Genomic DNA, 21,507 nt, shown 5'->3' on the forward strand with positions numbered 1-21,507 from the left:
TCATTTACTTTTTTTCTTTAAAATAAAAAAGAATTGAAGTTATGAGAATAACGAATTAATAAATTAAAACCTATGAATTGATATCATTGACATCATCCTTTCTCTCCACATACAAGAATATATTTTAATTTTTTTTTTATTAATTCATTATTTTAATAACATCACTTGTCACTAGATTGATGAATTTTCGTGCATTCGTTACAAAACGAATATGATTGTTTTTTTTGCAATACATCTGGCACAGACAAAAAGAAAAATTATTTGTTCAGTCACCATCCATATTTCGTCGACCAATCCTTCCCGATTCACATCTTTGTGGAGAGAATTTATTTCCTAACTATTTTGTAGTGTCATGAAACCGCACGTGGCGGGTCTTGATCTGGAGATTATGCAATCACACATCGAAAGTTTGAATTCCGACGTGGCACGAAGGCCACCCTTTCCGCGCGCTCGTTTATCTCCATCGCCGCCGCCGCCGTCGCCGCCGTCGAGCCCATGCAGTTTCGGTTCTCGATAACCAGACGCGAACCCCTCCTTCCCATCTGCGAACGGGCAAGAAAAGGCAGCGGAGAAAATGGGTGCCGCCCAATCCGCGGACGAGAAATCCCTCCACCAGTTCGTCGTCAAGGTGGGCGTGTCGCTGCGCGAATCGTTCGCGAATCTCTCTTTCACGGGCTCGAAATTTACGTGGAATCGCGATGTTTTGATGTTAATGCTGATGCTGATGATGATGATGATGATGATGATGCAGGACAGCAAGGGCAATGAGGTGAATCTCAGTGCTTACGAAGGGAAGGTTCTTCTCATCGTGAACGTTGCTTCCAAATGGTCTCTCTCACCCACCTCTCTCTTCTCATCAATTTTCTTCCTTTTTTTTTTTAGTGATGCGTTCGCTCTCAAACTAACAAGATTGATCTGTGGGTGTTTTTGGGTTTGAAACAGTGGGTTCACCGAACAGAACTACACGCAGCTCGCTGAACTTCACAATAGGTACAAGGATAAAGGTCGGTTCTTTCGCCATTTTCTGTTCGGTTGCATTTTGTTGCATTCATGGATGTCGTCTTTTGTTATAATGGGTATGTTTCCGTGGTGATTATCATGGGAATTCCTACATTTTTCGACCATGCAATGGAAGTAAGTATGGTGATGGGTGACTAGCACTATCAGTTGAGCTTGTAAGTGGGGAAAGAAAACCATAGAAAGAAATACTGTATGTTTATGCCCCAAAAAATAGGAAAAATGCAAAATCAACCAGTGTTGGGGTACTCAAACATCTTCATGAGAAGCTAAATAGCCTGGTGCTGTAAATGTTGGCCAAGTGATGCATAAATTGTCTTTATACTGCTTTTGTCCGAGGTATACTGTCCGATAAGATCATGAGGATGAATCGAGTCAAACCGAATTTTGTCTTCTACATTTATTAACCTACTGCTTTTTCCAATTTCTTTTTGTAACTGCTCCAATGCTTGATGATGCACTACTCTGCCTTGGCATCTTTGCTGGGGTTGCGGTCACTTCTAGGGGGTTGGCCATGCATGCAAGTAAGAATCAGATAACTTGGGATGATCGAGTCAACCCAATTAATTGCAGATGCCAATTTTGAGCTTCATTTCCTTCTGGAAATCCCTATTCATTGTCAATCTGCAGAGCACTTGTTCTTCGTCTAATGTTGCAATAATCTCTTTGCTTTGTTCATCGTCTGTTTGGAAATTTGTGAACATTCGTAATAATTTGTCCCTCATGCTGTGCATTGCCATGGAAAGTTCTTTCCACTGGAAATTTTTAAATAGAGAGTAGTCATTTTCTATATTGATTATTCCACTGGAAATTTTTAACATGCACTGCTGACCTTTCCTTCTTAGCCCCTCCCAAGATGAGTTTAATGAGTTTGAAATTGAAGGGAATTGCTGCTCCTGGGTTTTTCTCAGGATTCGAAATCTTGGCATTTCCATGCAACCAATTTCTCAGACAAGAGCCAGACACTAGCCAGGAGGTGGAAGATTTTGCTTGTAACAGATACAAAGTCGAATTTCCAATTTTCCAGAAGGTATGCTTTTTAGCTGCTCTCTCGCAACTGTTTAGCTTTTCAGATTGATCATTTGAATTGTTATTTTATCAACTAGGTCCATTTCTTTGTATGTTCCCCTCCTCTTGTATGTTTCTGCCAGGCAGTTATATAGATTTCCAAGATCTCTTCTTTCTTTTCGGCTCTAATTGGTTGCCGTGGCCTATGACTGAACTGATGCTTTTGTCTCTCAATAATTACTTCTTTTTGTTGCTTCTCCGCAGGGTGCAAACTCTATGAAATCATGACTTATCTATTGTGGTCTTTGATGTTTATCAATGGTTAATAAGTGGGTCGAAATGTTTGTAGTCATAGGACTTGTGGCCATTTTAGTTGGAATTCTGGATACCATTGTGCCCTGCTCATTTCTTTATCCCATTTGGGTTTTTTTGGTTGTATAACATCATCAAGACCCGTGGGAATATGTTTTGCGCCCCCCCCCAAAAAAAAATAAGAAATTAGAAAATGGTCGCTCCAAACCTGTGAAGCATACCTGCTACCTGCTTTGAAGTTCACACGGTTTGGTAGCCTTTTAATACTTGCTGGATAGTTCTCTCCTCTGAGTTCCCTGAATTATATAAATATGAGTTATGCAGTAGCATTATTAATTTGTCTGGAAGTGTACATGCTTTGATCTCGTTCTTTTGTCACATCGTATCAAGACTGGTTAAAATGTTGAACAAGCTTTATCTAATAGGTCTGGCCATTTTTCAAGTTGATTCAACCGTCATTTTAGTAGTCAAGAGTTTTGTCATTTCATTTTGCAATCAGCTGTGAAAAATGTTTCAAGAAGTAATTACAGAAGGATTCTTTTTCTTGGACTCTTTAAGGAAAATCTCTCCGTAGAAGGTTAAGAGGTTTTCTACCTTGACTGGAGGTTTGGATCACGAGGTACGTAGAAAATCAAATTGTTAAGAGTTCTTAAACCTTTACTGGAGGTTATGATAATGAGAATCATAGAAGATTCGATTGTTCTATACCTTCGAATTTCTTTTTACTTACTGAAAATCATCAAGTGTACTGGGACATTGCACATATGCTTGTTATTCTTGTCTTTCATCAGTACTGTCTCTACACTGGGCAAATTATGTGGAGGGAGGAAATAAGGATCAAACCCAAGACATAATTCTTGATATGAGTTGGTCACTGCTGGCTGGAAAATTTGTTCTGCATCTTGTACCTGTAATTTTTAGCCAGAATTAACATTGAAATGGCAGAAAAAAAGGTGAAAGACAAACTGCCAGAGAGGATAAGGAACAATTAGATTAACCAAAATATAGAAGGCTTCTGGCTAGAAAGAATTGAGGAGAAGTTGCAATACTGGTGTCCTTTCTGTAACACATCCAAAACCATCTGGCTTCACAACTAAATTTAGAGGATTACCCAAATGCATTACCCAAACTTGAAGTAAACATATCCAAAATTGAGTAAACACATTATTAACACATTCTTCTTTGAAAAGATCCGTTGTGTAAGCCCCACAGCTTGTACATTGATTTACACAACTTATCTTCATTTGTTTCCATATCCACATTTTATTCCATCTGGTGGTATGGCCAAGTCAACTGAGGATTCAGATGACATTTTAGAAAGTCTCTAGGAGAAATACTGTGAATTTTTTTGCTTGGACTGCAAGTTTTCAATGATTACGATTTTCCTTGTTGATGAAGTTATTTACAAAGAAGTCTGTAACCTGATTTCCATCAGGATAGTCCATCTGTTTTCTTTGTTTATTCAGCAATTATTTTTTAGTTGAGAATACTACCCAAACACATCATCAGTCTTCTGTCACTACCAGTAAAACTCAGACGATCTTTTGGAAAATTATTAGTGAAGAATAATTCGAAAACATTTCATAGGTTTGCAATTCTCAGATTCTTTTCAGGGTATGTTCTGTAGAAGAAGATCATAACTTGATCTCTCAGATAAATTCAGCCAGTACTTTACTTCTCACATGAAGAGCGTGGTTTGTTAGTATGTTTGGCAATGTAGTTGTAATGAGGAAAATGCTTCACACGTTTGGCTTCTCATTTTATTAAAGGCTGTACAACTCCCGGTGGTCTAAGATTCACAATCTGCCTCTTGAGGATTGTGGCCGCTGGGCCTACCCTTATCTTGGGACAAGTCACATCTGATTGCATTATGAGTGTTTGTCGGGAGATTTTTCTAGTTGTTGATAGAAAACTCAAAATTACCTATTTTTAAGAACTATATCGACACATATTTACTACTTTATGATTTCTTGGACACTTTTCCTTGTACTCCACATTGCACAGCTCATGATAGATGTAATAGCTCTGTGGGTTTATATACCATAAATATTGGTTATCTCATACAATTTGTTTGCTCATTTCGTATGACCAGTCGATTTATTTGAAGTTTTCAGTAGGTGCCTGTGGTTGTAGGTTTGCGTCAATGGGCAAGAAACAGCGCCCCTCTACAAATACCTCAAAGCACGTAAAACTGGATTTTTGGGTTCAAGAATAAAATGGAACTTCACCAAGTTTTTAGTAGACAAGGAAGGGCGAGTCATCAGCCGCTACGGAACAATCACACCTCCACTAGCCATCGAGGTAGCCGACAGTCTGTTCTGGCCCTCAAGTGCTCACTTCTCTGAACCACCCATTTCACTTAGCTTTGCAAGATACTTTTCCTAGTTGTTCATTGACATTCATGGATATTTTCTATGCAGGAAGACATCCAGAAAGCATTGGGAATGGCATGATTGTCACTCTGTGGCCTATCGATGTTATATAAGTTGGCTTAACTTGTCATGACGAGGAGACAGAATAAAGTATATGAAAGTAACAGAGGTTTCTGTTGCTGTGACTGATTATCTTTATACCAAGTGCTTATTTTCTAAGTTGATTCTCACAATGCTGTATTCTGTTAACATTACCTGGTCGGGTTGACTGGGAATTTTTGGTTAAACACGTTTTAGATGTGTAAAGAAGACCCTGTTGCTAGACATCTTTCTTCGAGATTCCATAGATCCGGATTCTGAATATGGTTGAAGCAGATCAAGATATTTTATAGCTCATTCTTGTTGAAATGCACAGTGTGGCTTGCAGTTCAATATGCTAGGCACACAAAAGTCAGGACGTTCATAATGATAAATTCCTTCAACGCGTTGAGCTCTTGTACTGTTTTAGATTTTGCTAGGAGTGGGACATTGTGTTTGCAAGTGGTTGCTATAATGGGGGACAGTATTTGTGCTGTCATGGTCCCATTCTTTAAAGAACTTTAGAAAATTTAGTCATCGTAACATCATGAGTAAGCCGAGTTAATACCTGCAGTTTCATGCACATACATGTGCTGGACAGCATCCTGCTAGGATTTTAGCCCCTGCAAGTAATTACTGAATTGAATATCGTTTGAATCTTGTCCTTCTCAAGTTCACAGGGACATGGCTTCTGAGCTTGATCCTGCAATAGGGGCTCGACCAACTCATGAGTCGGGACTTGGAACCTTGCTTAATTGTATCGCTATGCGGCACCAGCAGTGAAGTTCAGCCCGATCTTTCCTATGCAGTCGACAAATGCTCGAATTCGCTCATACATGCATGCGAAAGCTCCGTGTTCATTCATTTCTAGATTTATCAGCTCTCAGGGTTTATCGCCTCATTTTTCAGGCGTAACAGAAATAACAAAGCATGTCTTGGGAAGTAGAATAAATGAAACTAGCGATGAAGCTCCGCTAATGCGGATGTGCAGATCTGGTTAGTTCTAATTACAGTGATTTTGCTTGTTCTTTTTTCATCTTTTGCATACTCATGAGGCATGAAATTTTGGATGCTTCTGAAACTCCAGCCAGAAGGAGCAATGACATAGGCAAGATTAATAAAGATTTAGGGGCTCTTTTCCGATTTGGTTAAGCTTTTGCTTAAGTAAAACTTGACTCAGGAATCATATTAAACTGGAAGAACCTGATTCTGCCCAGATTTGCGTTCTCTTGACCATTCATGCTGATGTTAACAGATTCAGCAAGGCCAGGGACGTACCATGCAAATAGAACAAAGGTCGGGTGGTATGTCGGATCAATTTTGCACACCAATCTAATACGACCTCTCTAATCCGGTTAAAGGTATGCCATCATGCTAATAGGAAATTGATAAAGAGGTAATCCTTTATGACCTCGATCAAAGGGATTGCACCGAGTAAAGAATTGAATTTGAAATCTCAAGATGGATTTAATTGTACACTATATATCCACTTTGCATGTCGAACTAATTTTTCGAAAGAAAAGCATTTCGCTTTTGAAAGATTTGAGTACACAGGTATCAAACATCTTGGCAAAAATGAAATGATTGGGTTTTAAAGGAAGAAAGGTGCATGAAGTTGATTACTTACATATGATTTTGTCAAAGATTTCTAGTCATGCACTTATCCTCATTTTTTGCAATTTGAGAATCTTTTACAAGAATATTGGGGGAAGAAGAAAACTATCTTATCAATAATAAATACATAAATAAATAAATAAATAAATAAAAATGTATATATATGTAATATACCAAAATATTTATTGGATGATTTTGTGAAGATAAATGAGGAAATATCCCTAAATATGTCATGATATTTGTTAAAATAAATTTAAAAATAAAAAAAATAAAGAAAAGGGATAGTTGTTCAAAATCCTCGACAGCCCGTGCATAAAAGCCCCCTAATTTTGACAACCTACAATTTACCCTCCTAAACTTTGGCATTGGTGCATAATGGCCCTTGAATTTTGAAAAATTACATATTATTCCCTTTTGAACTTAGATTTTTTGTGTGCAGCTGCTAGTTTTCTATCAGGTAACTGTTAAAGTGTCAAACTCCACATTTTTAATGCTATTCAAATAGAAATGAAGACATGGTTGATGAAATTACAAATATATATATACAGTAAAGATTATTTTGGTTAAAAATTGAGTTAGCCCGTGTTTGTGTAATACTTAATGATTATACAGACCGAAAAAAAAATTAGGGGATTTGATGCGACAAAAATCAAAGTTTCGGATAATGAGTAACGTTTCATAGTGTAAGACTATCACATACAATGACAAAATTTATGAGAGTAATATATAATCATTTGTCATTCGAAAGCAGTGACACATGTACAGTACCGAAGTCTATGAAAATAATCTGTAGTTTTTCGAAGTTCAAAAGCTAAAAGATCTCGAATGATCACCCAAGAAAACTAGACCGGTGCCAGCACCCACTGTGCAGTGAAATCGACGCTCAATCTCTCTCATTCTCTCTCTCTCTCAAGGTCCACACGTGCACAAGGATCATGAGACAGATATAAAGGAAAAGTTTTAATGAGATGGGGCATTATGTCTTGTTCTCTTCTGGTTCACTACTCTCATCAGAAGAGAACAACATTCCCACCCGACAACATGGATTTTTCTCTCCATCTCTTCCCCTTCTTTTCTTCTTGGTTTTTTTTTTACCCTTTTCTTTTCTCAAGATTTTCGTCGCATCAAGTGACCAAGACCCACAACATTCTCAACTCTTCTCACAAGCATACAAAGCCTACAGTCAGCAGCATCATCGAAATCCTTTTTTGGAACAGTATTCAAGCCACAGACACCCATAGAATAAATAATTCCGACGCTAGAAGATAATGTTTCTTTTTCCTAACCTACTTTGCCGACTTCATTACATCAATATTCACAATTTTATCATCCAAACTAGACGACGTTCCTTCTTAAACTGACCTCTAAACAGAACCACACGAACCCAATATACCGGTACGGCGACCATCCATGATTAAACGATAGGTGCTTCGAGCTCACATGTCGGGTCGCGGGAGCGGTCCATCCTGAAAAGCTTTCTTTCAAAGCAAAGGGATTCCAAGTGATGAGAAAATGAATGAGACTGGCCGATTCCCACGTATGATTTTTCATTTTCTTGCCCCCACCTCAACTTGTGATTGAGATGTGAGCTGAGGGAACTTTCCCTCTTGCCGATCTTCACCGTAGCAAATGGGCCAGGCTGAGCACATGGGCTTTGGGCCCACATGGTGAAAGAAAACTCATTCCCTAGACCCGGTTGTCCCCCCAAAGGTAGGCCACTTTGGTGGACTATGTTGGGTTAAAGTTGTTGAAGGGTTAGGGTTTCCGATTTCGATGTTGAGAAGCGTGGTGCAGCATTTAAGTGATGCATGCCACGTCAGCATTACTTGACCCATCGTGATGATATCGATCAATCCAATCCAATCCAATCCAATGTCTCCTCGATTGTACGTCGGATGGGACTAACTATGTGCGCCTCAAAATGATGGCACTTGAGTGGTCTGCCTGACGACCTTTTTCGGTGCACCTATAAAGAATGAATGGAGGATAAGGAGAGAAATGGTAGGGGCCCCCGACAAATTTGAGTTAGAGGAGAGTAATGGAAGTGGCCCTCGACAAATTTGAGTTAACCTAAATATTGTACCGTTTATTTTCGTGGTACACATTAATGTTGGATTTTGTAATTCGATGATGCTATTCTAATCCATACCTTATGAGATAATTGGATTCAATATTTGATGATTTTTCTTTTGTATACTTGAAAAAGAGAAGAATATGATGAAAAATTACGATCTACCTGAATGACTATTAGAATAAGTCGATTCATATTGTAAAATCTTTGATTCAATTCTAAATCTAAGTGAGACATTTTAATTAGATGTATCAATAATATTTTGAATAGCAAGCGAATCTATCGATTCATTGGTGAATTTATGGTTTGATATGTATCTATCGATTTGGCAATTCAAATTCTTTTTAAGAGTTAACTTCGGTCATACATTCTGATGTACGCCATATTTTGATGGTTACAAGATAGTTGACACAAAATAGTAATAAAACGACAAAAATTATGTCTATTTATGCATAGGAATCATCATATGTACTTGAATCATACATTATAAATCTTACTCATGTCTTTAGTTGACTACACACAAAATGCTAATTTCGGGTACTTAATCTTTACAACTTGGCACCAAAAATCCTAAATTATGTCTACTATAACACATTCGCCCCAAACTCTTTTTTTTTTTTACATCAAAAACCTCAAATTTATATCTGTGTGACCTCAAAAATTTAGTGTCATAATTGGGATAAATATATCATACAAGTATAAATTTAGTGTTTTTGGTGCCATAGAAAAAAGTTTGGGTAAATGTATCATTTAGATACAAATTTGGTATTTTTGGTATCGCGGAAAAAATTTAGGTAAATATGTCATAATTAGCAAAGTTTGAGGTTTTTTTTTGTGACTTTTTCCCTATATTATAAATGCTATTTATATATATATAACAATGACATAATCTTTTCCATCCAAGCATCATAGGAATTAAATCATCTAAAACATTCCATGGCGGAAGGCACAAGTCAAGTAATGTAAGTAAGACACGTATCAAAAGCTAATTGACAGGAGATAGGTTGTCTTTTTATGATTTTTTTTTTTTGAGCAAGTGTCTTTTTATGAGTTAAAAGGGAGAGAAAAGGTGGCTGGTATCGACGACCTCTTAAGAATTACCGTAAGAGTCCTACGCCAGCAACCAAATGTTCGACCTGAATCACAAGTACCGTTCATTTTGAGCAAGCCCGTCACTACCATCCCGCTAAGGTGCCAATAGGAGTGGAGCCGAAATTATCATACGCAACAACACGGTCGAACTGAGGCTTTCCGAGACCGACGAGCGACCGGAGGATTCGAACCTGCGACGATGACCGACCACACACGCCTCTACTCAGCTGCTGCCACAGTGAGAGAGAATAGACAACCCCAGTTAGAATTCTCTCATCCTAGAAAGAAAGCATTTTGTTTTTCTTTTTCCCTACACTTAGTGGATAACAGCAACCACCGTGCCAATCCTGGAAACGGAAATGACAGCGCCACACGTAATGACGATGATCGGGCGCGAGGCTTATTGGAGTTTTCGGGGGGGAGAGACAGAGGGAGGGCCCGTCGACAGAGATGAGCCTATTGGAGAAGATGATCCGTCCCTTTCATGGGGACATGACCAAGCAGACAGAAAATCAAAGCTCGAGAGCCACCTCCAACAGTGCCATTTCCATCTGGCCGATTAAGCTCATCGGACCACCCGGCTCGCCGGTCCGACTCGGTGGGCCCTCTTTCATTATCCACCACAGGGTCTCTTCCTTCATATCTCCTCCTCGTCTACTCTCTTTCTCGCTCGCGCGCGCTCTATATATTAACCCGGAAGCCTCCATTGCTCGCTGCCTCAGCACAAGAAGAGCAAACAACTCTTTACTCAGAAAAGAATCCAAACCCGTCTTCTTTTTCCCTTTATTTTCTGTGGGTTTTGGGCTTCTGGGGTATGAGAGAGGGAGAGAGAATGGGAGGGGCTAACTCAAGCACAAGCGCGGTGAGGACGAGCTTGAAGCTGCGTTCATGGCAGCGGTGCTGCTCGAAGCACATCAGGGAGCAGAGGGCCCGCCTCTACCTCATCTGGAGGTGCACGGTCATGCTTATCTGCTGGCAAGACTGATCGAGAACACAGAAGAGTCAAAGAGAGAGAGAGAGAGAGAGAAAGAGAAAGGATCGTAGGTAGAGAGAGATCAAGATCGCAGCGTACGAAGTAGAAGCTGTTGAGCCGGGGAAGCATTTTTCTTCTCAAGTGCAGAAAGCTCTGAAAGTTTGCATGAATGTACAGCCTCTTAAATTTATTTTATTTTTCCTTTTTTCCCCTTTTTAATATAGTTGGTTAAGGTTTTTTTTTTTTTTTTTTTGAGCAAAATATAGTTGGTTAAGGTTGACTCAATGGAAAATAAATCAGTAGATAAATTATGCAAAGCTAAATAGAGAGGTGCGACTCATAGCTTCAATCTTTTCTTTCTCTCCTTTCTTCATTTTCCACTTTCGATGTATTTTGCAGATATAGAGTCGATCTGGCCTTTGAGAATGAAAGGAATTTTTTTTTTTAATAGCTTCACAGAGCTTTGAAAAATAAATGACGAGCACATTAAATCTTAGAAAATTATGAGAGGAATCATGACTTTATATCTCGATATATTTATATATAATTGTAGTTCGATGGAAAGTCGAATTAGTAGCCATGACTCATGAAGTTCTAATTTGGATGGTATCGAGCGCTTGACGTCAAATAAAAGCCAAAATTCCCATGTCATAAAAACATTAGAAACCGATTACTTGGGGAGATTGTGTAATTTAGCATACTACATATATATAAATTTTTTTTTTTTTTCTTTTTTCACTCCCCATACGTGAACAAGCTCTATATAAATGATATATAGAACAACTCACTCGGTGGATCTATCCTCGTTCCCATCTTGGACGCGCCAACGTTTGATGCGTGCTAAAATTTATTTGTGCAATTTAATGAATTTACTGTTTTTATATAATGGAAATTTTGATCATTATTTTTCATCCTCTCAACTTGTCTCCCCCTCTTAGACATACTCCTTGAGATCAATGGGGGCATTTCATTATTCAGTTCTGGCCATAATCAAGCCTGTTAAATAATTTACAAAAAAAAGGCTAGTGAGCTTTTAAAAGCTAATTCGGGTTCCCCACCAAAAAAATACTGTTAAAACCTAACAAAACAGATAAAATTAGGCTTGGTTAATTCATTCCACAATTACGCCTTGTTTATTTCACAGAAATTGAATAATTTAGAAAATATTTTTCTGAAAATAATCTTTCGTATTACTTGAAATAATTAATTAATTAAAAGTGTTATCATTACGGGATTCATGTATGATTATTTTCGTGATCAATGCGAATATTTTTATCCCTACAACTTTGTAAGTAACACAAGCATTAATTTTTAGCGCAAAGCAAATGCACCCTTCAACACCATGTTCAAAGACTAGGGCTCTAGCGTCATGAAAACCATACCGAACTAGCCACCAATTAGATCAGATATGGCTGGCCAAAAGAGGAAGTCCGACTTCTATCCCGACCTTTAGGCTGATCCGACAAATCCAATTTGAGTACAACTTAGACGGTCGCCACCTACTTTGGTCATCAAATGGCCAACCATCTTGTATTCTAGCAGATTTCAATGCAGACAGCCAAGGAGGGAAAAAGATGTGCCGAACAACTCGCGCTTTTGCTGCTCTAGAGAGCTTACTTTGCGCTGGCCCAACACGCCAAAGTATCACAGCTACACGCAAGTAATGAAAAGAGAATTATGCAGCATCTTAGGCTTGTTTGATTCTGAATCTTGTGACATCCTAAGTTGCTTGCTATTGTTCACTTCAAACTTCATGTCTTGGCGTTCCTCAAGGATCTACTCTGCTTTGCCTTATGAAGAGGACTCGTGCTGCCGAAAAAAGGAACAAATTCGCGTCGATCCATCCACCCAAAAGAACCTTCTTTCTGGCTTTCAACTTGGGTTTTCCTTGTGGCGAGAACATAGCTTTTCTGGCTTCAATATATTCCCTACGCTCGGCATGGCAGACATGAATAGCACTTGTATGGATTTGAACATACTCGACTTACTACAGACGTTATGATCATAAGGAAATATTGGTGGGGGGAGAGAGTAGACTATTAAAACTACAAAAGCATGAGGAGAAGATGAAGCACCATGTTAGGTTTGCCAAAAGTTCAAGTCGTGCTAAGATGGTGAAAAGTAACTATAGGAATGCTGTACAGCAATATTCAAAGTATTATTCCTCCTTATTTAAGCTATACACAGAGGAAAAGAGCTGCACCTAAAAAGTCCAAAACATGGTTTCTCGCAGGGTGCTAACTGCTAAGATTTCTACCAGGATATCGAAAACAACCAGATTCTCCAATTACTCAGCAAAAGGGCCCGAAAAATAAACAACATAAAAAGCTCCCCGTGTTCATCAATGGCCACCAAGGATGTCGGGTTCAGAGCCCCTAAATTCTCTGTTAGCAGTGGGGCTCAGATTCCCATTGCTGAATAGAGTGTCCTCATCGAAGAACTCCCACCCTAAATCTGTAAGCTCTTTCAGATCGACTCTGCTTTTTTCCTCTTCGAAAGTTGTCTCAGGAAATATGTCCTCGATCATGGCTGTCTCAGCAATCTTTTTTGGTGTCCCGCATGTTTCAGCTTCATTGAGAATTGGGTTGTTCGATGTGCTTTTCCGAGAAGAGCTTGATGAGGCCAAAAGGCAACTAGTTTGACTAGAGGAAAGAGACTTACTCAGAGGCACCCGCTCATCAAAGTTCTCCTTAAGGAACTTCACGTCCAGACATATAACCGATATTTCGCCTCTGCAGATTTGACTCAATGAGTTTCTTCAAAACTCCAAATCTTTGGTATATGATGATGATCACAGCATGAGGAGATGCAGGCAACTAAGGAATGTGTGGCTAGTAATATTATATGCATATCAACATCCTAATTCCCAAGCCCAACTCAATCCAAATTTGAGTATGACTTGAGTCCCCCACTAAGGCAAAATAAGTAAATGTAAAAACAAAGAAACAAGCAACACATGACTTAATGAACTGAAAAAACATAAATTTGAAGATGAACAGAGACTTGGAAGCAATATCATCACAGGCACTCACCAAAAGTGTCCATTAATAGTCACTTTTTCACAGATAGCATCAACCATAAGTTTTCCATGCCAAAGAAGTACGCTATTCATATATTACAAAGGATTGTTTATACTTCATAGTCAATATCAGAAGATAGGCACAGCACTTAACAACCAGGAATGTTAAGCTGGCACCTAATTATGAGTACTCATGACTCAGCTTATGCCCGTAGGATACCAAGACAGAAAGTGAAAGATGTAAAAAACCCAAAATCAACTGTAAGCCTATAACAGTTTTTAACTCTTATAATCAAGGACAGAACAACCTCCAGATAATGCCCACAGAAATCCACAAGTACTCATGTACAGCAGTTTTAGAAAATTGACTTCAAGTCCAAATTCTCAATCCGTATTCACAAATTCATGTGTATAAGGGTTTGATTCAAGGCAAGAGATTTAATTGAGGGATCTATACAAGTATTGGCCTATCGAACTGACAGCTGATAGAGTCCAGACATCAGTTGACATCAATGAGAAAACGACACCCACATTCACACACAAATTCCACTTAAGATCTGTATGTGCACAAGATTAAGTATTAAATGCTTACTGCAATATATCAACAATTCGCCCCTTCTCCATAAGAAACTCCCTTAGCTGCAGTGATGAGAAGTAATAGGTGCCGGTCAGTAGGTTATTTATTGGTCAAATATTAAAATTCAGAATTCAATCAACAGTTTGTTAAAAAGAACATACGTTAGAATTCTCCTCTGCCTCTTCTTGTAGTACTTTTGATTCTCGAACCACCTTCTCCATTATGGCTTCTTGTTCAGCTAGAGCACTGCGTGCCACTTCTTCTTTTTCCAGTTTTTCATTCTCAGCAGCTTTCATCACCTCCTCTGCAGCAGCAAGTCTAGATTCAAGAGCTTCATGCATCTTCCAGTACAAAGAAAACAAAACAAATTAAGGCAGCAGATATGCCAATATGAAGCCCATAATATGAAAAACATCAGGATTGCATGCATATGAAAACCGTAAACTGACAGGCAGAATATGTTGTTATCCTTGTATAAATATCTACTATGACTATGTGGCTAGATTATAGCACTTCGTATGCCAAAGACCAGCAAGTTATATACAATTATCCAAAAACCTGTTTTGCATAACTGTGGCTATATTGTAACTGTATTATACTATAACTATGCTATGAAACACTAAATGTTTGGTAATAATATTTACAGCTACAAAACCTTAGAGCTAAGCGAGGGAGTTTTCTCAAACTGTTGTTGGACTATTGGAATTTTAGAGATATTGCAGATATGACATGTTTCCCAAACACCCTAGTAAAGCTACAACAGCCATGTTCACAATCAAAACTGTTGCTGAAAACCTATACCAAACAGTTTCTAAATCTATCATGATAGTCAACCAAATTTATATATACAAAATCAGATTTATGGCGTCTCCTGCATTGTTGTGATCCAGAACAAGATCTTATAATCTTCACATTCCAAAATTTAAATCTCTAAGAATTTCTAATTTTAAGCAAGATAACTGCTTTAAGAAGCATATTCACTGGTCAAGTGCTCCACAAAACGAATGAGAGGCATACATGAATTTCTCTAAAACACACCAATCTGTATGCAGAGATATTAATTTCATCTTTTGGCAGAATGTGTGCTAAAAATTCTCATTTTCCAATTCGTCCATTAGCTTCTGCAACAGGAGCTTTTACTTCACAAGACATGGCAGTGTGGCAAACTTGGATCCATTAATTCCCAACAAATGATTAGTTTTACGCACAATGAATCTAATAGAAGATATAGGAAGTACCTCGTCAAGAATAGCAAGAGACTTATCTCTTTCATCTGACAAGCCACGCAAACGAGACTGTAGCTCCCCAACTTCAGTTGCTAAAACTGCCTTCTCCCCATACACTTCTCCAGCATGCTGCAAATATAAAATATAATAAGCTATTCTATTCAATCTGAAGATAATCCCCTCACATACTGCAATTTAAAGAAGGCACAACCATATCGTTAGCTTCCTTGGCATGTGCCAGCATCTGTTTCAGTTCTTCAACCCTGTTAAAAATATCAAGACCTCCCCTAGCAGCCTCCACTTTGGCTACTTCTGCAGCTTTCTCTTGCTCTTCAACTTCCTTCATCATGTCCATAACTGATTCCATTGCTGAAAACAAAGTTTTCTGCAACAGCAATACAGTTCCCGGTTAGTGCTTTCAAATAACATAGAGCAAATACTATCAATTTGGTTTTAGATAATGTTAAGCACCTTATTATTCTTTGCATCCTCGATGATCTCTTCAAGAAGTTCAACGCTGCAAATCTGTCCAGAGCGAGTCATGTCCAGTGGAGGATCATCATCCACATCAACAGTGCCAGTGCTATTGAGGTCCAGTTCCTGAGCAACAGCACTAGATTCTAATTCTACATTCCCATCAGCATACTTATTCTCATGAGCGTGAGTATCAACTTCAGATGCACAGCTTGGAGCCTCTGAGGAATGCTCTTTAGGAGACAACAACGCCAGTTCAACATCAGCATTCTCATCCTCAGACAAAGGTGTGTCCAAGATTGAGCTCTTTTCACCAACACCAACACCAGCTTCAGAATAACTAGAACCTTTCAAACCAATATGCAAACTGCCGCCCAAACTGCCATTTTCACGGTTTGAAGTGAGCACCAGATGAGAACTTGAAGTGGTACCATGAAAAGGGCCAGGCTCCTGAACTTTCTCAGACACTGGCATAGGCTCCTGAGCTTTCTCCATCCCTAACAAAATTAACTCTTCCCCATCCACATTTCCATGTACCACATTGTCATCAATAGCATCACATGGATGCAAACCAGAATGTTTCCAGACTTCAGAATTTTTATCTGCTTGAACGACAGTTGTTTCTTGACTATTTTCAGATACAATCATGGCTTCATTATCAACAGCTCTAAATGGATGATCGTTCCCATCATTTGCATCATAGAAAGGACCCTCATCACCAAGTGTTGAATCAGCATTCACAGAATTGCCTGCAGTGTTAGAAGCATCACCACCTCCACTAAATGCATCTGGTGTCGGCGAAGAACCAACAGATTCCCTCTTAGACTTACGTCGGCGGCGTGATAATGAAGTTTGCTCGTCAGATTCAACTTCACCAATATAAGCACAGAAGTAGGAAAAGTTAGGCACAATATTAAAACACACATAAAGGTTGGAAAAACAGAGGACTGGACAATTGCTTTACGACATTTTAGTGACAACAAAATGCTGTGGTGGAAAGGAAATTGTGTCACCTTCTCCAACTGATTGAACAAGTGAACTCGTATTCTCAGAGCAAGAATCAGCAATTTTTTCCTTTTGCAGCATATGAGGAAGAACTTCAGAAAGAACAACTTCCACAGCTGCATCAGCATCTTTAGGATGTTCAATAGCAACAGCTTTCAGCAAGCGTGCATCAAGCTGCGGATTGAAGAATGAAAAAGATCAGGAATAATGAGCAAGGATGTGAGAAATGAAACGCTCCCCACAAAATCTTATCTAGTAAACAGCATTGAAAATATGATTTAGCTAAAAGAAATGTCTAGAGCGCAAAATTTGATTGCACAAAAATTTCAATGCATGAGGAAAACATAGACATCCAAAAAAATCAAGAAAATCAACATTTGAGCTGATGAATATTTTCAATGAACACATCCAAATCCTGTTTGCAGCAAATAACAGAGGAGTTTACTGATTTCAAAAAGTATAAATGCTCCTAACTACGTAAACGCACTAGGCACCTGTGGGAATAGTTCCTGTAGGCATTGGTAGACAGCAGCAAAACCCATCTTCAAAAGCTACTGCCTGCATTATACGAAATTGAGATCACAGTGAGAATTGACAAACAAAAAATTGAGAAAGATATAGCGAGCAACAAGCTGAAAGTGCTTAACTATTGCAACAAAACAATTTTAAAAAGAAAACTCCAAGGGTCTGATCCCCACCCCCTCCCAATAAATAAATAAATAAATAAAGAATTACAAGTGCAAAAGGCAAAAGTAAGCACAAAGGAGAGCAAGGCAATTCAAGAATTTCTAGTCGTTCCTCGTACACACAAGAACATCATCTACATAGGTATTACACACAACCCATAAGGGAAAAACAACATAATTTTTACGCCCCATAATTTCCAACGACAAGAAATTCCATTCAAAACATAAAACTCAACAAAACTCCAAGCCTCTCCATGGCAAACCCAAAAAAGACTCCAAATTCAAGAAAACCACATACGAATCTACCCAGCCCAGATCACCAAAAGCAGCAAACTCGAGCAGAACCGCATCGGAGAAACAAATCCACCTCCGAAACACCGAAATCTCACTCGCCCCACACTAGCGACCATAATCACAAAGAAGGAAAGAAAGAAACCCGAAACGATCAAGACCCAAAACAACCTCCCGACCGAACCAGAAAACAGGGCACCGACAATCAAAAAGCGAAATTCTCCCGCAAGATCGAACCCCGGGACGCGAAAAGAGGGCGATCGTCATTTACCCACGAGAAGCGGAGAGCTCGGGGGAAAAAAGAGCAAACACGAATTCCCAGCCGCAAAGTTTCGGCCTTTCACACTCGAAATTCTAGACCGCGGCGTGCTTTTGCCCCCGTCTGGATCATCGCCAGTTCACAGAAAAGAGACGACGGGGGGAAGGAAAGCGAAACTACATGGAAAGCGAGAGAGAAAGTACTGACCTTTCAAGAGCCACACACACACACACCCCCGCACCAAAGTCCTGTAGAGAGAGAAGGGAGGATAGAGAGAGAGAGAGAGAGAGAGGGAGAGAGGGAGAGAGAGAGAATTTGTATTGTAGTGTGATCGGGGGTTGAGGGCTGTTGCTTTCGTCTTGCGCAGGAGACTAACGCGGCTAAGTAATTCGGTTCGTCCTGTTATTTCGGGGTCTCGCCGAGGGCACGTTCGTCCGAGGGAATGCACTGAGTCCACCGACTATGGATGATCAGTTTCAGGTCAAGTGCCAGTGGATCGGGTCGGGTTGAATTGGGTTGGGTTGGGTTGAATTTTCATGCTGTCCGACCTGATCTGAACTACGAGAGATGTGTGCTCTCTCTTACTCGAACCCAACCCGAATTGTGCATGACCGAACTGAAAATATGATTATGGTCCGGTGGTTTTTTTATTTGTTTTCTATTCATGCCATTAGAAGCTTGTATTTAGAATTTGACGATATTGATTCGTGAATGAGAGTAGCACTGCTCATAAAAATGGGACATTCAGGCTTTTTCTCGGACTATAATGAATATGATGACCGACATATGAAATATACCTAAATTTAACCACACCCATTAGGGACAAATTAGGAACAAATTACTTCTAGTTGTTAGGGCTGGACAAAAAGGACAAGTCAATGTTGCGCAACTCTGGATTGTTCCTTGGCGGCTCTGTCTCGTGAACTCGTTCGTCTATGTCTATGGACTTGAGAGCCGACCGTTATCTGATGAAGATGACGGGCAATCAGACATGGGTGAACTGGGGAAGCTTTCCGCATCATAAATTTATAAGCTGAGAAAACAGAGCAACAACCAAAAAAGGAAGAAGGCAGATTTCCATATAAGCGACCTATTTATTAATATAATCAAGAAATCATTAATGACGCCTTCAAATAGTTGTCAATACTAATGATCATGTTGTCATTAGGTACTACATCAATTTTCCCTAGAAATTGCCCATTGATGAATATTTTCTTCACCAATCCCAAACATCAATCAAAGCGTAGAACGTCAGAACATCATAAAATGAACACATAAACTTCACAATCGAATACATATGATAATCGCCGGACCTCCGCCGTTAGCCACCTATGCTCACCGCTGAAGTGTTGCCAAATTTGCGGGTCACTGTCAACCGTTGCTGACCACCAGTTATCCCACATCCACAATAACAGAACAACCAAATTCGAACAAACAAGATATCCGTATACTATGTAAATCTAAAAAATCAGACGATCCCTCATCTGCCAACATCAACTACTAGGACGTCATCTTCGGCGATCACCAAATCACCGCCCCCTCCATCCGTTGGCCTTCCGATACCGGAGTCTCAAAATCACTGGATTTACACAGAATGCTAGGGAACTACTGAGGAAACTCCAAGCATTTCAAGAGCTTCATATATCACTCACCGTTCTTTCTGTGACGATAAAAATATTTTTTAAAAATCAGATCAAAATATTTACGGCATTTCTGATTTTTTTTTTTTTTTAAAATTTAGAAATTTTACGATTTTTCTTCTCATCCGCGCTGTATTTCTTCTCTACATGGATTCAACTCTTGAACGCATGCATACGGTATTGTCCATTCATTTTTTTTTCCCTTACATCGACCATTGAGCTAATAAACTTTCATAATGTCTTCAATCTGGACTCGTATGTTATGTTTTCCAAACATGGGAACGAATCGGGTTTTATCTCCATATGAACCATAACATTCACTAGTGTCATTGTGCCCTTTAACATGGCAAATAAAAAGGATTTTCAATTACAATGAAATGGTCTCTTTTTTATATGGATGGAATTCTAAAGTCCATGGAAAGTCACTTTTTCCAAGGTTTTATAAAAGAACTAAAGACAAAAAAATATAGATTTACATGCCACCGCTGAACGTGAGGATGAACAGGGAAATAATGTGGGAGGTGAAGGAGATGAGGATAAAACATATGAAACCTAAAGCCCAAAATTGTCTTTAGCCAACAAATGAGTTTTGAACAAATCGAGCTTTCTTGAAAGAGTGAATAGAGCACCATGTTAACCCTAAAGCTTTGAATCGAATTCTGTGGAGCAACTGTAAATGGGCAAATGGTGTTCCTTTGTGTGGACAAATAGAGCTTCAAACACAAAGAATCAAACAATGTATTGGGACAAATCGAACAAATCGAGCTTCTCAACGTATGTAATCCTAAAGCCCTAAATTGTCTTCAGCTAGTAAACGAGTTTCGAACAAATCGAGCTTCCTTGAGAGAGTGAATCGAGTAGCATGCTAACCTTAAACCTCCGAATCAAGTTCTGTAGAGCAACCGGAGACACGTAAACGGCGTTTCTTTGCATGGACAAATGGATCTTTAGACACTGAGAGAATTGAGCAATGTATTTGGATAAATCGAACAAATTGAGCTTCCTTGTGTGAGAGAGAATCAAGCAACGCATATCGACCTCTTCCATTCGTTATCAACCACCTGCTCGCCTCGGTGCTGACTCCGTGCTCCGTGCTCCGAGCTCCGAGGATAGAGATCCAAAGATCGATCAATGGTGGTGACGACAGCAGCTTCTAATCATCTTCCTGTTCATCATCTACCGTCGAGGTTTTTCTCTCGACTCTGTCTCTGAGGATCGGAATTGCTCGATCCGGCTAGTTTGAGCAACTGCCGGTTGAGGAGTTGGAGGTGCGAGGCTTAGATCTGCGCTGAGTCCGGAGAAGGTTTGCCAACGATTTTTCTCTCGATCAAGTCATTTCCGAGGGTTTTCCTTCTCATCTCTCGTTTTCTTTGTTCCCTTCGAAGATGTGCTTTTTTCACGCCGAAGGACGATGGAGGATCCTCCTCTTGTCGATTCAGCCATTGAACCGACCGAACCTGGCATCTTCCTGAAGCGAGACTGAAAACCATTGGAATCGCCACGCCTGTTAGTAGAGCATGAGTTTGTTCTACGATGTCAGAAGGAACGCTCTCTTCTATAGGTCGTGGTTCCCGGCGACTGGTGAAGTCAGGTGAGGTGTTTAATTCGCATGCTCGTTTTATTTGAGGGTAGAGATCGAATGCTCGATTACTCCTGCATGAAATCCAATGACATTCGAGCCTCTGTGATAAGTTTGAATATGGCTTCTCTCTTATTTCCACATCTAGATCCTTTGGCCGAAGTGTCTAGCACCTGTACGATAAAATTCCTGAACTAGATCGGTGTATGTTTTG

At 39.4% G+C, this 21,507-nt stretch overlaps 2 protein-coding genes and 1 long non-coding RNA gene across 4 annotated transcripts; 2 read left to right on the plus strand and 1 right to left on the minus strand.

Annotated features, from left to right (window-relative positions):
- Positions 1-487: 487 nt before the first annotated feature.
- On the plus strand, positions 488-4,991 carry LOC104457021 (probable glutathione peroxidase 4). The gene is made up of 6 exons (XM_010071942.3): positions 488-628; positions 752-828; positions 943-1,004; positions 1,929-2,047; positions 4,471-4,638; positions 4,758-4,991. Exons 1-6 carry the CDS (start codon positions 575-577, stop codon positions 4,788-4,790), a joined length of 513 nt encoding a protein of 170 aa, XP_010070244.1. The 5' UTR covers positions 488-574; the 3' UTR covers positions 4,791-4,991.
- Positions 4,992-10,077: 5,086 nt separating this feature from the next.
- LOC120287197 lies at positions 10,078-10,982 on the plus strand. Its single transcript, XR_005545647.1, has 2 exons — positions 10,078-10,770; positions 10,813-10,982. It is a non-coding gene; the product is annotated as an uncharacterized LOC120287197 (long non-coding RNA).
- A 1,617-nt stretch (positions 10,983-12,599) lies between these two features.
- Positions 12,600-18,360, minus strand: LOC104457019. 2 transcript variants are annotated; one of them, XM_010071941.3, is made up of 9 exons: positions 18,282-18,360; positions 17,333-17,396; positions 16,847-17,012; positions 15,831-16,702; positions 15,571-15,744; positions 15,372-15,488; positions 14,295-14,474; positions 14,149-14,195; positions 12,600-13,269 (listed from the first exon to the last, which is right to left on the minus strand). In XM_010071941.3, the coding sequence occupies exons 2-9, from the start codon at positions 17,378-17,380 to the stop codon at positions 12,879-12,881; spliced, it is 1,995 nt and encodes a 664-aa protein (XP_010070243.2). In that variant the 5' UTR covers positions 17,381-17,396; positions 18,282-18,360; the 3' UTR covers positions 12,600-12,878. The 2 variants fall into 2 exon arrangements, with proteins under 2 accessions (XP_010070243.2, XP_010070242.2); XM_010071940.3 differs by lacking the exon at positions 18,282-18,360 and adding an exon at positions 18,087-18,263.
- Between the last annotated feature and the right edge of the window lie 3,147 nt (positions 18,361-21,507).

This window comes from Eucalyptus grandis, chromosome 8 (genome assembly GCF_016545825.1).
Source record: "Eucalyptus grandis isolate ANBG69807.140 chromosome 8, ASM1654582v1, whole genome shotgun sequence".
Lineage (NCBI taxonomy): Eukaryota > Viridiplantae > Streptophyta > Magnoliopsida > Myrtales > Myrtaceae > Eucalyptus > Eucalyptus grandis.

Coding starts and splice junctions, on each gene's coding strand:
- LOC104457021 (XM_010071942.3), top strand. CDS start 575: ATGGGTGCCGCCCAATCCGCGGACGAGAAATCCCTCCACCAGTTCGTC. Junction 629..751: donor TCCACCAGTTCGTCGTCAAG/GTGGGCGTGTCG, acceptor ATGATGATGCAG/GACAGCAAGGGCAATGAGGT. Junction 4,639..4,757: donor CACCTCCACTAGCCATCGAG/GTAGCCGACAGT, acceptor TTTTCTATGCAG/GAAGACATCCAGAAAGCATT.
- LOC104457019 (XM_010071941.3), bottom strand. CDS start 17,380: ATGGGTTTTGCTGCTGTCTACCAATGCCTACAGGAACTATTCCCACAG. Junction 15,745..15,830: donor AGGATGCAAAGAATAATAAG/GTGCTTAACATT, acceptor TTGCTGTTGCAG/AAAACTTTGTTTTCAGCAAT. Junction 13,270..14,148: donor CGAATTGTTGATATATTGCA/GTAAGCATTTAA, acceptor TCAAATCTGCAG/AGGCGAAATATCGGTTATAT.